General features: G+C 45.5%; 9 protein-coding genes and 1 non-coding gene across 10 annotated transcripts; 4 read left to right on the top strand and 6 right to left on the bottom strand.

The window, feature by feature from the left end:
* Nucleotides 1-5: 5 nt before the first annotated feature.
* On the top strand, nucleotides 6-1,109 carry PUMCH_002470 (uncharacterized protein; the record flags this gene model as incomplete). The annotated part of the gene is made up of 1 exon (XM_063021480.1): nucleotides 6-1,109. One exon carries the CDS (start codon nucleotides 6-8, stop codon nucleotides 1,107-1,109), a length of 1,104 nt encoding a protein of 367 aa, XP_062877550.1.
* Nucleotides 1,110-1,152: 43 nt separating this feature from the next.
* On the bottom strand, nucleotides 1,153-2,733 carry PUMCH_002471 (uncharacterized protein; the record flags this gene model as incomplete). Its single annotated transcript, XM_063021481.1, has 1 exon — nucleotides 1,153-2,733. One exon carries the CDS (start codon nucleotides 2,731-2,733, stop codon nucleotides 1,153-1,155), a length of 1,581 nt encoding a protein of 526 aa, XP_062877551.1.
* A 253-nt stretch (nucleotides 2,734-2,986) lies between these two features.
* On the top strand, nucleotides 2,987-3,060 carry PUMCH_002472. Its single transcript has one exon. It is a non-coding gene; the product is annotated as a tRNA-Asn (tRNA).
* Nucleotides 3,061-4,237: 1,177 nt separating this feature from the next.
* On the top strand, nucleotides 4,238-4,915 carry PUMCH_002473 (uncharacterized protein; the record flags this gene model as incomplete). The annotated part of the gene is made up of 1 exon (XM_063021482.1): nucleotides 4,238-4,915. The coding sequence occupies one exon, from the start codon at nucleotides 4,238-4,240 to the stop codon at nucleotides 4,913-4,915; it is 678 nt and encodes a 225-aa protein (XP_062877552.1).
* Nucleotides 4,916-5,076: 161 nt separating this feature from the next.
* Nucleotides 5,077-5,244, top strand: PUMCH_002474 (uncharacterized protein; the record flags this gene model as incomplete). Its single annotated transcript, XM_063021483.1, has 1 exon — nucleotides 5,077-5,244. One exon carries the CDS (start codon nucleotides 5,077-5,079, stop codon nucleotides 5,242-5,244), a length of 168 nt encoding a protein of 55 aa, XP_062877553.1.
* Nucleotides 5,245-5,543: 299 nt separating this feature from the next.
* On the bottom strand, nucleotides 5,544-6,497 carry PUMCH_002475 (uncharacterized protein; the record flags this gene model as incomplete). Its single annotated transcript, XM_063021484.1, has 1 exon — nucleotides 5,544-6,497. One exon carries the CDS (start codon nucleotides 6,495-6,497, stop codon nucleotides 5,544-5,546), a length of 954 nt encoding a protein of 317 aa, XP_062877554.1.
* A 1,077-nt stretch (nucleotides 6,498-7,574) lies between these two features.
* On the bottom strand, nucleotides 7,575-8,615 carry PUMCH_002476 (uncharacterized protein; the record flags this gene model as incomplete). Its single annotated transcript, XM_063021485.1, has 1 exon — nucleotides 7,575-8,615. The coding sequence occupies one exon, from the start codon at nucleotides 8,613-8,615 to the stop codon at nucleotides 7,575-7,577; it is 1,041 nt and encodes a 346-aa protein (XP_062877555.1).
* Nucleotides 8,616-9,633: 1,018 nt separating this feature from the next.
* Nucleotides 9,634-11,214, bottom strand: PUMCH_002477 (uncharacterized protein; the record flags this gene model as incomplete). Its single annotated transcript, XM_063021486.1, has 1 exon — nucleotides 9,634-11,214. The coding sequence occupies one exon, from the start codon at nucleotides 11,212-11,214 to the stop codon at nucleotides 9,634-9,636; it is 1,581 nt and encodes a 526-aa protein (XP_062877556.1).
* Nucleotides 11,215-11,723: 509 nt separating this feature from the next.
* PUMCH_002478 (uncharacterized protein) lies at nucleotides 11,724-13,505 on the bottom strand (the record flags this gene model as incomplete). The annotated part of the gene is made up of 1 exon (XM_063021487.1): nucleotides 11,724-13,505. One exon carries the CDS (start codon nucleotides 13,503-13,505, stop codon nucleotides 11,724-11,726), a length of 1,782 nt encoding a protein of 593 aa, XP_062877557.1.
* Nucleotides 13,506-13,926: 421 nt separating this feature from the next.
* PUMCH_002479 (uncharacterized protein) lies at nucleotides 13,927-15,129 on the bottom strand (the record flags this gene model as incomplete). The annotated part of the gene is made up of 1 exon (XM_063021488.1): nucleotides 13,927-15,129. The coding sequence occupies one exon, from the start codon at nucleotides 15,127-15,129 to the stop codon at nucleotides 13,927-13,929; it is 1,203 nt and encodes a 400-aa protein (XP_062877558.1).
* Nucleotides 15,130-16,412: the final 1,283 nt, after the last annotated feature.

Raw genomic sequence — 16,412 nt, forward strand, 5'->3', positions numbered from 1 at the left:
AAGTTATGCCTACAGTCGAAACAAAAGATGAAACAGCCTATGACGCATTGACAGCATGCGAGCCGGTCCCAATATGGCTCGATTGTGATCCGGGCAATGATGATGCCTTTGCAATTCTCCTTGCAGCCTTGCATCCGCGCTTCAGATTGGTTGGTATCTCTTCTGTGTACGGCAACGTTCTGCTAGAGCGCACCACTTTCAACGCTTTGGCGATACTCAATGAGTTGAAATTTAGACAGGATGACGTAAAGGTCTATTCGGGCGAGAAGCATCCCTTGCTCATCGACGCTCCTGATGCTGCACACATTCATGGACAGACTGGAATGGGGGATGCAGTGTTGCCTGTAAGCTTAGACATACATGAATCGAGCGACAAGTCTTACCTTGAAGCAATGAAGGCGGCTGTAGAGGAGTATGAGCAGAAGATCTGTTTTGTTTGCACGGGCACTTTGACCAATATGGCCACCTTTGTAGAACGGTACTCTGAAGTGACTTCTAAGATCCGTTTGGTCTCAATTATGGGAGGCGCATTCAATATGGGAAATATCACTCCTTACGCAGAATTTAATATTTTCTGTGACCCTCATGCTGCAAGGATTGTATTTGCCCACCCTCACTTCATGAACAAGATCGTCTTGGTACCACTCAATTTGACCCATACAGTCCTTGCTACCCCGAAAGTGATGAGTAGAATTTACAATCCCGCTGGGCCTAACAATTCTCGTTTAAGAGAGTTTTTCTCTGTTGTGTTGCAATCTTATGCCCACAATTACAAAGCGGCATATCCCTCTTGCCCAGGCCCTCCTATCCATGATCCCATTGCTCTCTTCGCTATTCTTCCCATGCTCGATCGCTCAAATCCGCTTTCGGATGATTTCACTGAGAAATGCGATTTCCGCTACATTCAAAGACAGGTTGATGTTGTTCTTGAAGGTAAGAAATTGGGACAAACTGTCATGATCAATGATAATATGGATCCGCTTAAAATGGAGGAGGGAGGTGTATACATCGCTCAAAATATTAGTGCTGCTGCTTTCTGGGAATCTATTTATTTGGCATTACAACTTGCGGACGAAAGAGTCGCCAATGATAATGTTGATTATGCATGAATTATTTATAAGATATAGGGGATACATAAAATAACTTGAATATCTAATTGTTCTGAGCAAGAATGGCCTTGATTTTCTCATCGATTGGCATACCAATTTGGCCAATACAATTCAGTGCCCAAATAACGTCTAAATGATTGTAGTCAGGAATCTCATATAGTTCCAAGTTTCCGCCTTCTCGGAAGTAATGACGCTCGTAGTGTCTCATATGAGTGATGAATCTTTGACCATCGACTAAAAAGTCCTCACCGCCTATGAAAGCTACCATGGGGATAATTTCTGCCAATGCCGTTGAAGTAAACCACTCCTCCTTGTAGGGGAAGAACGTTTTCGAGTCATCCTTCAAGAGGGTTTCTTTCTTGGCAGGTGAGGAATGGCTGATGGATGAGCGTGAAACTTTCTTCTCCAATTGAGCAGAGGCCGATGTTTTCTCTTCGGGATCTCTTTCCACTCCGTCTTGCTCGGGTTTGGTGATCAAAGAAGCAGCTGGAGTAAACGCAGCATTCGATCCATCCAAATAAGCCTGTTTAGGTTGCAATTGGTTCAGGAAGCCTTCCTCGACCGGCTCGGAAAGCCACCATGACATGAGCCTTGAAGAGATGTAACTAATATTGAACAAGAACTGAACATGTATAACTTTTTGATCATGATAAGAGTTTTTGATGCTCCATCCAAAGAGATATTTGAACATGATATACGAGAGTGTCTTGAATAAAGATGTAGTGCCAATGAGAGACCTAGTAACCCCCAAGAGTTTCAAGTAGCAGCAACTGCCGAAAACGAATCGGAAGCCCTTGAGGGAACGGTTGTGCATGAACTTGATGAAAGATCTATCGTGGAACATGGCACCTGGAAACGCGGCTGGAGCCAATGCAAAGAAGCACTCGATTTTCTTGTGAGTTTGGGCAAGCTCGCCATTTCTCAACATCAAAAGCGACTGGGTGCAGCCTTGCAGATGGCCAATTAAAAACAATTTTTGATGCAAGGGTTTGTGTTGCAATACATTATCAATGATACAAGGCAAGTCGTAGTAAGCGAGCCATCTGACATCCCAGTCCCAAAACTTTTCGCTGTGAAACAAATTTCCCGGGAGTTCTTCATGTTTGGGCTCAAAACCACAACGATTGTTGCCCATCCACACGTCGTAGCCCTGTTCCATGAAGTAGTACGCTAGAGAGTTCCGACCCGGGGTGAGCCATGCCCCCGAGCACAGCAACAAGCCATGCTGCAATAAAAGAGGAGGCTTACTTGTCCTTTGCTCATCACTATCCTTAGGATCAATTAGTCTGTGCAACGTAAGAACGTAGCCGTCCTTGGTGGTGATGGTGTACTCTTCCAAATCAAGATCTAGGAGTTGGGCATAATATCTCAAATCGAGTGTGACTTTCATCTTTTCGATGTTTGGAAATGGTTCTCTCACCTTATAATTCTCTGTATCATTGTCCTTCCTGGGTTGATTGTTCTTCTCTCGGCCGGAAAGCTTATCTAAGATATGATGGTAGAGCGCTCCAACGAGAAGAACAGTCACGAAAATAAAGGAGTTGATGGAAGAGGAAAATATCAAGAAATACCTGACAAAGGTTGTGTGGAAGCGCTCCTTCGGCTCTGGATTCAAAATCGCCATCGCCGGTTAATTGTATATTCCGGGGGAAACAAAACCCACTTCTAGATGTCAACAGAGGTCACGTGAACAATGTGTCAATCCCAAAGAGGCAACACGGCCAGCGATGGCGATGGGATCTTGGGTCCGACATTTGAGATTGGCGGCAGTCAACGATCACCAACAAAATTCAAGATCTTCATGGCCAAAAATGGACAAAAACTGAGTAACCAAAAGCATTGTCTTAACATATTTTCAGTCGCGATTATTCAAGCGAGACTTCGTGGCCAAGCTGGTTAAGGCGTAAGACTGTTAATCTTGAGATCGTGAGTTCGATCCTCACCGAGGTCGCTTATATTTTTTCGTGCTCGACTAAATCAATAAGCATTTATGGTGATTGTCTATCGAGCACGCTCGCAATCTCTAGAAATCTGGAAATGGCTTCAATTCAAGATCAATAAATAATTTGAACGGAAAAATTTCTTAGATTATTGCGCCTTGGCATAGTGGTCTACCTTTCTCATGGCAAGCCGCAAATACCCCTGTTCAAAGGCTCATGTTCGAACTTCGTGTTTGAATATTGCTGCTCGAGCTTGTCTCAAAATGGGTGGGAAATTCGGTGAAGCGCGGGCAACCATTCGTGGTATTTCTTCCTCTTGAGAGGTTCCTGAGCGTAGAAAGTTACGCTGGGCGTGTCCATCAGAAAGCAGCTCCTCGGAGCATGGGAGGATACGCAGCCCGTTGGCCTGTAGGTTCTTGTAACTTATGGGTTTTTGAGTGCAATTTGCGGCCTTGGCACCCGATACCGATCAATGTCATGAGTCAGGATTCTTTTTTTTTGTTTTGTTTGTGTAAATGTAGACAAATTCGCCATTTGATAATTGATGATTATATGGTGCTTAAGGTAAGTTTAGGCATGGACTGGGTGTATTGGAGGATTAAACTCAGAGTATAAATTGAATGGATGGAATTGACTGATGATGCTGATGTAGTGTTCTTCAAAATTTGCTTGAAATTTGTCTTCGGTTGTTTTGGGTTTGTTGCCAATTATTTTATTCTAACTAATTTCAGTAAATTTCTCTTTTTTGACAAAGAATCACAACCCAGAGAGAATGTTCAAACTGTTGGAGCCAGGTTGTTTTCCAAAAAGTCGATAAAACTAAAGATCGAAATCGAAATCTTTTTTGAGCGAGTATAATAACCTGATGCACAATACAAAGCTTCTGTGTATTCTATTTACCAAAAGTAGTGTCTAGCTATGATTTCGACAACAATAGAGTACAATATCTTTTGCAAAGTGAAATCTCTTGTCCAATTGCACGGAACGACGAATTCTCTTCGATAAATTTTCCATTTGTATTATTTGTTGTGCTACCCCACGAACACTTGGAGCTGTCAGTGGGGTACTATTCACACTACCGAAACAGAATTTAAACCACACTCAACTAAACAGACCATTGGATAGACCCAACATACTTGTACAATTTAACTCAATTACTAAGATACACACCGAAATTACTACGATAGTATGTCAAACATAGCCAATACATCTCGTATAAGCACACCCGATGTATTATCCAAAGAAACATCCAGCACTTCTCTAGCGGAAGGCCAAAAAAGCCCAGTTCCGCAAATTTCTTACAACAAGAAGCTGCGAAAAGATGCAGGTGCTCCTTCAGGAGCGGAATCGCCCAAAATATCGCAGGGAACCAGGAAAGTTCTGTCACACCGTAAAAAGCTACAGGAGTTCTACAAACTCCACGCCGAGAAAAGTGAAACCAATGAGAAGCAAACAGAGAGTCAGCCTGATCCAAGTGAATCTTTGTCAACCGCTGAAAAGTTGAAAGATCCAGAAGAGCTAGATCAGTTCATCAAGAAATCCAGTGCACCAGAGATGCTACGTATAAGAAACGAACTCGCACTGAAGTTAAACTTCAGAGATCTGGAGAAAAAAACCATCATCTATGATAACTACTCGGAATTGATTAAATTGGACCAGACGCTAGGGAGTGTCAAGAAAGGATCGCTAAGGACCGCAGAAGAAGATCGATTCATGTTGGCAATGAGCGGAGAAAAGAGAGCGGATTTCAATCAAGTTTTTGAAGAAGCCCAGAATTTTTTTCAAAAAGAGGCGAGCGTATTCAATCAGGACTTCCGCTCTGTCGTCCAGAGCGTCTTGGCTGAGGCTAGATCTAAGCTGGAATAAATATTGATAGAATAATTTGAATGGGTGCAAATATACCGAGTCCCTAGAACTAATCCATTCTCGTATTATTTTGGAAGAATTTTTTTAAAAACCTCACTAGTGTATGAAACTGACTGAGTGTGAACTGATTTGATATGTGGGGTCAAGTGTTTCTTTAGAAGATGATCGTGGCTAGCATCCGTCGAATCTTCTCTCTGTTTAGAACCGAAGAGGAGGAGAAATCTTACTCACGCAGTGCGTTCTTCAATTTACTTGGATTCCTAGGAAGCTGTGTCTTCTTCTCCTTTGTGGCACAGAAGCTTTCAAAACAGCCGCATCAAATAATGTGAAGCTATGCGCTTCTATGTTTCAGCAACTGGCATATCGGGAGAATTGTTGATTGAGAGATACTAGCATTTCATGAATTCAGAGGACGAATTGCACTGAACTGGCCAGAGCAGAGTCTACCTATGCCCATCAACCAACTAAGTATTGAAAGCAATACGTCATATCTTGATTTTGCGAACATAATTTGAGTGAGCCGAGCAGGCCGTCAAAATGTATTGAAGATCGTCTAATAAACACGCCATTCATTCTTAAATAAAAAAAATCCACTTCTAATCTAATGAATTCATTAAGCTATATACATTTAGTCCCTCAACAACACTTCCTTGGCCATTTCGTAGGCGGTCCAAGAGATAGCAGTGCTTGGAATGTTGAAGATGATTCTTGGTTTCCAACCTCTCATGAATGCAGCCATGCCACCTTGACGGTACAAGACCTTAGCAGCACTGATGAATCCGTTTACGTTACGTAGGGACTCATGACTAGATACTCCTCTTGTTTGCAAAGCGGTCTTCACACAATCAAAAGGATTTGTCAATGCAGCAGCGATACCACCAGCGATACCACCAGAAAGACAATGGTAGTATGGGTTGTATGTGTTGGTTGGATTCAAAATTGAGGACGAATACTCATAGAAACCGAAGTTCAAGGCAGCAAACGGTATGTTCGTGAACAAAGTGGTTGGATACGAGATGAAGAATGCGCTGAGACCTTCCTTCAGATAGATGCTAACGGCGGTCTTCAAAAGATTCAGTCCCGAAGATTTGGCCTGAGCAACCTGCATTCTCTGCTTCAACATGTCGAATGGAGTCATCAAGGCGTCGGAGGCCACTGTTCCGGTGATACCAGCGGCAGAGGCAATCAAAGGATGCGTTTCGTCGGTGACCCACTTATTATTGGATTTTTTGGTCAATTGGTTGACCAAGAATGTCTTTGTGGCCTCGAACACAGAGAAGTAGACTGCGTGAGCAGGTCCAGCGCCAAGCACAACCAGCGAGACACCACGCCACAAGGCGTAAGCACCCTCGCTAGAAGAGATCTTGCTTATGGAAGAAATGACGGAGCGGTTCACGGCCTCGCCTGAAGCCAACATTTGCATTCTAGTCTTCAACGAGTCTACTGGATACATGACAGTGTGCTCCATGATACCGGCGAAAGCGCCAGCAGAGAGGTGGGCGGCTATGCTGGCGTCATCTGGAAGGGCCTCATAGTCAACTTCCAAAGTGCCAGCGCCGAGAGAGTGCGGATGGTCCGACATTATTGTATGGTTTGTGAAGATGGGGTGGACGGTTCAACAGAGACCGGTTTGGGACAGAATTCTTCGGGCTCTTTTACAAAATTGAGCACCGGATATAAATATGCAAGTCAAAAGGTTGCAAGGCCCGTATTTCTCGTACTAATTACAACGGCCTGATGTGTGGAGTCTAATACTCGGTGACTCAATGTAGGTACAAATGAAGGCTTCGACTTGCACAGCACACGGATAGAGTACAGCGGGAAAGACAAAGTGCAATGGATGCTCAGCAAATGGTTTGCCAAAGAAATAAAGCTGTGCGAGGAGAGAACGCAAATCAGTCGGTGAAGTTCAGGTAGGAACTGAGAATTTTCAGTGTGAACAAGGGCTGTAGATGCAGAGCCGTGTGTGGGAAGTCCGAAACGGCGATAAGATTGATTTGAGCGAAAACCCGATGGACGACGCAGACAAGAACGGTGCAGCGAAAAGATATGCGGGAAAAAAAATTTGAGAAACGAAATTTGTGGATAAGCCGCCATGTCTAGGCCACCGGTCTCACTCATCTCTTGCCATTTTTTTCACTTGCGCATGTGGGGGTATCATTTGCAGCCAGTACATGCGTGTGAGAAGGGAGCAAACCATGTTAGTGCAAAACCCTAAACGGTTTAAATAGTGGCTTGCGCCGAATGGAGGGGGAATTTGGGATTGGCGATTTTGATTGAACAATCGACTTGAAAAATGGGGACAGATTTATTGTTCGTGGAATTTGTCATATGGCTGAGAATTGTCTTTATGATTACGCAGATTGAGGCTTGGCCAGACTATGCACCTTGAGTCAGCCAAGCCTGAGAGTAATTAATGCGACCCGAGCTGCAAATATTGACAATCAGTCGGCGACAAATTTCTGAACAGGGAAACACAGTTCATGACAAAATGTAATTTTGAAAGGACCAAATCGGCCTTGATTTCAATTTACAGTTGCCTCTCCTAATGCTCTACGCACCATTTCTTCCTTCGTTCTTACACATCTTTTGTGAATTAGGTATGGTATTTCCTGGAACCAATTAACAATGAAATCTATAAAATACACTCGGCGCCCCCTTATGCGAGCAAGGCTGGGTGGCCAAAGTCTTTTCCGGACTGTTCGGGAACAATTGTGTTCACCTTGCCGGTTCTCAAAAGTTGTTCAACGTTGTCAATGACAAAGATCTCCATGTTCTCCATAGCCTGAACGGTGAAAGTTCCCATGTGAGGCAAGGAAACCACGTTTGGCAAACTGGACAATTCAGGCGACACCTTTGGCTCGAACTCAAACACATCAGAGCCAAATGCACCGATCTTGCCGGCTTGCAATGCCTTGGTAAGAGCAGCCTCGTCGATGACAGCACCACGGGCGGTGTTGATGATGACAACACCATCCTTCATCTTTGCGATGGTCTCGGCGTTCAACAAGTGGTGGGTCTTTGGGTTCAATGGAACACTGACCATAATCACGTCACTTGTTGCAATCAAGTCGTCGTAGGACACATATTCGGCGTCGCCCTCCAAGTCAGCAGACAATCTGCTTCTGTTGTAGTAGACGGTCTTGCCGAATCCAAAAGGCTGCAAGCGGTCACGAATAGCACGGCCAATACCACCCATACCCAAGATACCAAGGGTCTTTCCCTCTGGGTCGTATCCGATAGGTACGCCAGCGCACTTTCCACCGTTCTCCCACTTGCCCTCGACCAACAAGTCGTGGCCCCACTGGAAGTTTCTCATGGCAGCAAGAGTCAAGTAGACTGCAGTCAAGGCGGTAGGAGCCTCCACAGGAGTGGTGATGTTGGAGACCTGGATGTTACGGTCGGTAAGAGGCTGAACATCGATCTGGTCGTAGCCGGCACCGTTGTGGCACACACTCAAGAGAGATTTAGGCAAGTGCGACGCCAACTCGGCGTCAAAACGGCCGGTGACGCCGATGGAACAGAAGGTACGCACAATCGAGGTGATATCGCTGTACTTCCCCTTCAAGTCCTTGAGGAACTCCTCTCTGTTGGCAGACTCACAGTCAACAACATCGGCAATGGTGGCCAACTCGCTCCATCTCTTCTCGCTGAACTTCCAGGGGCCGAGTCTAAGAACCTTTGGTCTGATAACAGTCATTATATGGTGATACTAGATAAGAGATATGTAGGTGGATGTTAATTGGGGATGTTAACTGGGAATATGGAGATGTATGTAGCGTTCAGAATTAGGCTTTATCCTCTCTTGGTGTAATTGAGGAAAAGAAGATTGAGATTTGATATGCACACACAGATGATTACGAAAATTCAATGGCGGAATTAGGCGCTCTTTTATAGAGCGATAGTAGAGAATCTGCTGTCCTGCAGGAGCTGGGCTCGCTGCTCAGTTACAAGCCCCTCCCCCACGTCTGTAGGCATTTCTGGCCCCCCACGCGAGCTTCCCCCACGAAAGCCCCCAATATCAGATGGAGAACAACAAGAATCAAATAGAAAATGGACGTGGGGGCTCTCGTGGAGTTCTGTTTTACTAGAATTTCTGAAGCAAATTCCAAAAAAATTTCATTTCGAGCAAACTCCCATAGATTATGCGTCTATGAAACTGTCGCACAAGGACGCCCGATAAGGCAATAATGTCCCGCCCATGCATCAAGTATCATGTCCCACGGCTGCGAACAGAGTCAACTGGACCGATAAAGCGAAAGCTGGGCGAGAAATTGCCGCAAGAAGAGAAAAGTTTCGGGTTTTAGCAGTTCGCCTGGATTGTGGTCTTGACACAATTGTCGGACCATCGACCCCTATTTGGAGAAGCTGCTCGGAATTTCGAAACCGTTCTCTGCAGGGCGGTTGATCTAAAGATATAGTAGATGGAATGTATTCTCAATGCTTTAATTGCAGGGCTGTTGATCTAAAGATGTCGAAGATGTTATATAATTCATTGCCTCAATTGCAAGGGCTTGGTTCTAGCTTAGGATTACCGAATTGCGTGTAGATGTGTATTTAGTCATGTAACTACAGTGAACGGAGCCATTCTAAATTATCAACGAGCGTATCAGTTTTCTTCGAGCTTCAAACAGCACGTCTAGTCCTTTTGACAGACGCTCATGTACGTGGTCTCTGCCGTGTGTACCTAATCTGAGTGGTGCAAATGGTCCTTGTGCTTAGAGGATTGCCAAGCTTGCACGGAACTTAAGGCTATCGCTGAACTTGTTACCAATGGCAGCAGCTTTGGTGGTCAGCTCTCTTACAGGGAAGTCATCAAGACTCTTACCGTATGTAGCAACAGAGTGAGCAATCAATTGAGTGTTGATAACCCAAGCGCCATAGTCTGGGTTGGACAAATCGTCACAAAGCTGGTGGTAACATGGGTCGAACCACTTACCGGCCTCACCGCCGAATTTCTCTTGTCCCTTCTTTGTCTTGACTCCCTCAGCACCGGTGGCAATTCCACCAGCAGGAATGCCCACATCGATGAATCCAACATAGTCAGATCTACCATCGAATGGGACCATGGTATAGTTCAATCCGTGGTCCTTGTACCAGTTGACGTAAAGGTCCTTCAAGTCACCAGAACCGTTTGGATGGTCCTTGTTGTTTGCGTCATAAACTTGGTATTCGTAGTTAGGAGAAGCCATCATGTCGTAGTCCATAAAGAGACGCACTTTGGCGTTCTCCTCTGGGCTGAGAGAGTTTGCGTAAGCGTAAGAACCCAAAAGTCCCTCCTCTTCAGCAGCCCACCATGCGAAACGAACAGCGTTCTTCACCTTGTAACCAGTCAATTGCTTAGCAACCTCGAGCAAGGAAACGGTACCGGAGCCATCGTCATTGATGCCGGGTCCCTCGGCCACGGAGTCAGAGTGAGCACCCAAAGAGACAACGTTGTTGTGGTCTCCACCACGAGTCTCTGCGATGACGTTCAAAGTCGTGATTTGTTTAACATACGAGTCCACGTACAAAGTAGTCTCGAACTCCTTGGTTGGCTTCTTTTTGAGAGCATCAATGTACTCCTTAGCGTCTTTGGTGCTGATGCTGACGGTGGGTACCTCATCACCAGTAGGAGGACCCAAAGTTCCATGCAATGGAGCGTCGTCGTCGTAGATGATGACACCAGCTGCGCCGGACTTACCGGCATTCTTCAGCTTGTCGCCAAATGGACACTCGCCTCTTGCAACCAAGACAATGTTGCCTGCGGTCAAGTTAGCAGGGAAGTCGCTCAATTGACAGCCAAAGTTGTCAGCCAAGACCAAGTTTCCGTGCACTGGCTTACCGTGTGGGGTTGGTGGGGTCAATGACAAGGCCAGCAACAGCTTGGGCTTAACACCATCGATCAAAAGGGAAAACGACTTGACGGCACCATCGAGGGCCTTGAACTTCTGCACATCGACAGTGTAGTAGTTGGACATCAGTCTCATCTCGCCCAAAATGTAGTCAATGGTTCCCCAGTGTCCCTTGGAGCCGATGACTCTGGTGGGATGTCCGTACTCTTTGACGGAGCTCTGAGAGATGTTGTACAAGATCTCCGCTCTAGCCTTCAATGCATCGGCGGTGATCAGACTCTGCAACTTCTCGGAGTCCACAATTGGCTTGAACCAAGGGGGCCAGTTCCAGCCAGAGGTACCAACCTTATCTGGGTTGATGACCAAGGAGTCGTCCATGAGTGCTTGGAGTTTGTCAATTGGCAGCGTGGGAAGGGCATTGACGGCCGCCAAAAGGGCGAGCGACGAAGCGAGGGTCAATTTCATGGCAATTTGGGAGCGAATTGGGTGCCAGAAATGTGTGAGATACGAGTATATGAGGGGGACAGTTCCGCTTTATATCTTCTCGGGACCCCAGTACATCTCGGCATTTTTATGGCTTAAACTCTGAGATATTGGTGGGTGCAGGATGCTCATGCCAGATTCGGAGCTATCCGAGATCGAATACTGGTTGCAAATCTGAACAAGCGAACAGAGTGTCTGGCATGAAAATTATTGAGAAGTCTCGGATTTGAGAATTTGTTGAGCTAGGCCGATTTTGGTGGTTTCTCCGTAAAATAGGTCTCAGATATTCTCAGATTTATCTTTTTGGCGAAGCCCTATGTGGCACACTTCCTCGTACGGCTCAGTAATTGTGTGGCACCTTGTGTCACTGGGTTTTTTAGTGGAAACATGGAGCTAGATTTTCCGCGGTCTGCACAATGGTCTACCTTTGAGTCATAGGGTCCGGGATTGTGTATCGATGCGGTAAATGGATTGCTGCAACTGGTCGGAGGTTAGAATTGGAATCGCATGTTGGAGCCAGCCTGTTGGAATTTACGCATGAAATCCTCAGGGTTGAATTGGAAACCACCTTGATGGAATTGAGCCTGTCCGTGATGTTGGTTATGACCCTGGTGGAATCCTTGTGGTTGTTCGTGAGGACCTTTGTCGTAGTCAGCTTTGGCCTGAGGATTAGATAAGACCTCGTAAGCCTCATTCACTTCTTGCATCTTTTCCTCAATTTCTTTTTCGGAAAGATTGCTTTTCTTGACTTTGTCTGGGTGGAACTTCAAAGTCTGGGAGCGGTAGGCCTTCTTGATTGTTTTTTCGTCCGCATCCTTGGGCACATCTAAGATTTTGTAATAGTCCTTAGAGCGATCCATATGCGACTGCTGTTGTTGCTGTTGCTGTTGCTGCTGCCATTGACGCTGCTGTTGTTGTTGATGGAAGAACTGTTGTTGTTGCTGCTCTTGCTGTTGTCTTTGTTCTTCTCGCTGAATAGGCTCGTACCGTCTCTGGAACATATCAGTTTTCTGGACATTCTTGTTGAAATCCTGAAGAATTTGACGTGCCTCCTGCAATTTGCCCTTCTTGAGGTATGAGTCGATCTTATGTACATGTTTTGGGAAGAACTTTCCCTTCGACTCATCAACGTCGCTACAGTAGGTCTTGTAGTCGCCCTTTGCCATAACACTAGCTTCACAAGCAAGTCTCTTGAAAGTGCGTATGAAAGGAAGATGCTTGGCGCCATTCTTGTCGCCGAACTCCAGCACCGCGAATTGTTCCGCTTGCCAAAGAATGTACTTGAAATTCGTGTTGACTCCACTTGGGAGCGTGTTCAACTCACGCTTTGGTACTTTCACCGGCGCAGATAACTCAGAATAGACTAGAGACCAATCAATAGTAAATTGATCAAGTTTCTCTTTCAGAATGTCTACGGAGTCACCTGAAGGATGATAAAGGTACTCATCGCGGATGAAGTAGTCCTCAGCAGGCTTAAGTATACTTTGCATCCGTGAGTAGAATTTGGATAGCATGGCACATGGCTTGTAGTCATGGTCCATGCGCAAGCAGCTTTTAACCAAGCCGAAACTATCCTGGAAGTTTCCACGCGTGTACAACAAGTACTGAGCCAACTCCGCATACTGGCTGAGGTTCCGCTGGGGCAGCAATTTCACAAGCTTGGAGAAGTCGGCTACAATGGAACTATAAAGATCGTCTCTAGACTCGGATGGAGTGTTTTGAAGCCTTTTCTTCAAACAATTCAACCGTAGCTCGTACGCAGACGCCAGCTCAGGCGCAAGTCTAAATATCACATCGTCAAACAACGAGAACGCCTCGTCTGGGACGTCGTCCCCGCCCACAAGCGCCTCGATCTTGGCCCAGGCCTCGTCCCACATATCCATTTTCAGGTACACATCTGGGTGCAGCTTACGATCAAAACGGGCGCGGATCTCGTCAAACAGGCCCCGATCCATCCACACATCGATGAGTTTGTTTGCGGCGGGCTTAAATGTGTCATCTAAATCCAACGCTTTGGTGAGATCGCCAATTGCAGCCAGTACTTTGTTCAAACTAATCTCTACCAATGCCTTTTGATAGAAAACCTGCGCAGTTGCGGCAGACGTAAGCACTTCGCTCCGGATATCAAGTACCAATCTTTCATAATCGGCAAGGAGATCAAAGCTGGGACCACTGGAAAGGAGCGCTTTCTGTGCTTTTTGAATGCGCAGATTCAAATCCGACGCAGACACGGCACTCAAAAGGAGAAGCGGTACAAGGAGAATTTTCTTCATATGCGCGGAACAAGAGGAGTCGATGCGGTTGCAAATTGAGGAAAAAGAAGTGGTGTTGGTGGAGAAGTAGAGTGTTCTGTGACAGACTAATTAGTTAAGTACGTGGTTTTTTCTACGTGTCTGCAGGACTGAAACTTCCGTCTAAAGTTGGGGCCAGATAAGACATAGAATGTGTGAGATTAATTTTTTTGACGAATAGTGGTTTTGTGAGAAATCTGAATCTCTTTTAAATTGATGAATTTATTTTACTTTTTATTAATCGTTCTAGTAGATTCTTCTGGGTCAATAAGTAGGTTACTCTAATAAAGATGAAGGTAGCGCTGTCCATACCAATAGGGATTTAAGAATTGATACGTGAAAATTCCATTCAAATCAATGATGCAAACTACTCGTTCTCGTAACTTCTATTTATTTTCGTTCGCTACTTAATGAGCTTAGCCAAGGATACACCACCATCGTCGTTCTTGGACATAACCTTAGCCACAGCTAGTTCGAAGTCCTCCTGTGTCACATGGATACGTCTCTCTCTCAATGCATACATACCAGCTTCAGTACAGACACCCTTGACGTCGGCACCAGAGCATCCGTTCATTTTCTCGGCAATCTTGCGCAAGTTGATGCCTCTGGTCAAGTTCATGGACCGCGAGTGGATCTTCAAGATGTCTGTGCGCGCAGCGACTGTAGGAGCAGGGAACTCGATTTTTCTGTCAATACGGCCGGGTCTCAACAAGGCCGGGTCCAAAATGTCCAATCTGTTGGTAGCCATGATGATCTTGATGTCCTTGGAGCTCTCGAAACCATCCAACTGATTGAGCAACTCCAACATGGTTCTTTGAACCTCCGAGTCTCCTCCAGAGGAGCCCTCGACTCTGGACGAACCGATCGAATCGATCTCGTCCATGAAAATGATGGATGGTGCATGCTCTCTTGCCATGACGAAAAGCTCACGCACCATTCTCGAACCCTCACCGATGTATTTCTGGACCAACTCCGATCCAGACACACGGATGAATTTACAGTCGGTGTGGTGGGCCACCGATCTTGCCAAAAGCGTCTTGCCCGTGCCGGGAGGGCCATAGAGAATCACACCTTTTGGCTGTGCAATACCCAAACTCTCGAAAAGCTCCGGGTGCTTGACGGGCAACTCGATCACCTCCTTGATTTCCTTGATTTGCTTGTCCAAACCTCCGACCATGTCGTAGGTGGAGTCGGGCACCTTCTCCACCATCATCAACGACACAAGCGGATCGACCTTGTTGGGCAAGATCTTATGGAGATCGTACGAGTCGGACTTGAGACACACCCGCAACGAAGGCGTCAACTTCTTGATGTCGATGTCCTTGGTCACGTTGACGATGTATTTGCCCTCTGGGTGGATCTTGACGAGAACTTTCTTCAAGCCCATGACTTTGACCACCTCCCCGACGTACGAGCCGGGTTCCTGGAGCAAGCGGAGCTCGTCCTTTAGCTGGCGGACTTTGGAGTTGAGCTTGTTTCTTTGTGCTTCCAACCGGCGCAAGTTCTGGGTGGTGGTCTGGATGTTGATTTCTGCGTCTTGGATCTGCTGCTCGAAATAGGGCTTGATGCCTCCTTCGTGGACGTAGGGCGTGTCGACGGCGGCCATTGTGGGAAGAGGAGAGATAGATAGGGTGTAGATTTGCCGTTGTTAGAAGGTGTGAATTGTACAGGAAGATAAGTTGGGGTAGAGGTGGGAGTGGTGGCAGTGGTGAGGCAGTGGAAGAGTCGAGAAATGGAGGAATTAATGAATGGGATTTAATTTTGTAGAGGTTTGGAGTACGAATTGATTTTAATTTTTTTTATTTGGGTTGTAAGTAATTGGATGACTTTACTTCTTGGAGGAGGTACTATTCCCAGTGAAGGAAGCATCAAAGCAGATCTTTAATAAAGGAAAAGATCACAAACGAGAATACAATTGGGAATGTGATTAATTTCAATATACAAAATTGTAATCATATTAAATTGAGTTAAGTTGACATGAACAGACTATTTCTTGATCCCCAATTCTCATTTATATTGTCTGCCTATCCACTATAATAGGATCTACCATACTAGACTCTATTCCTCAGTTAACTCCAATACTACATCCATTGTACAACCACACTCCCTTTTTTCATAGACAAAACTGGACACGTACGTTCATATTTAAAGGACACTCTTACACAAAAACAATTTTTCAATTCTTCAATGAACTTCTTTCTCCTTCTAGCATGCTCTACTATGGTTGTAGGATACCAAAAGTACTGCAAATGCTCATGCGCTGGCAACAAAGTTGTCGCTGAAATCGAAGATTGCCTTCTGTGCACTAAGGACTGGTGTTTGCAACAAAAGGCAGATCTTTGCGGAGAGACAAAGGAGGTAATGGCGATACTGTGTTTCCAGAGAGAATCAGGGAAAGAGTTCTTCATTGTGCTGCTATTTCTGCTTCTCGTACTAGGACTTTTGGCATACAAGCTGATCAAGTCATTTCAACGATAGTCTTTTGCACTTCTTTAGGAACTCTTATCGAGTGTTTTATCGTTATACAAACGATACAATAAAATCTACGAACAATCATTTGAATGACAAGTATATGTGGTTTGTTTATTGGGTTTTCAATAATGCGTGACACCTAAACTCCGTGGTAATTGCCATCAGCATCTTTCCATACAGTTGGGCAGATAGTATACTTAAGCTCATGCCAGTCCATATTGTAGGTGTTGCGGAAATTGATAAAGTAGCGCCCCAACCAATTGATCATTTCCGGAGTGGCTCCGAAGTTCTCTGGCCGGTATCCCGGCTCCGCAAAGTAGCCCTTCTGCTTCATGTCCTGGACATTGAAGGGCTCGTTGTAGTACAAGAAGTTGGTCCTGCAAAGGAGTTGCTCTGTTCCTTGCGTGAGGTCCTCGA

Source organism: Australozyma saopauloensis, chromosome 3, assembly GCF_035610405.1.
Source record: "Australozyma saopauloensis chromosome 3, complete sequence".
Lineage (NCBI taxonomy): Eukaryota > Fungi > Ascomycota > Pichiomycetes > Serinales > Metschnikowiaceae > Australozyma > Australozyma saopauloensis.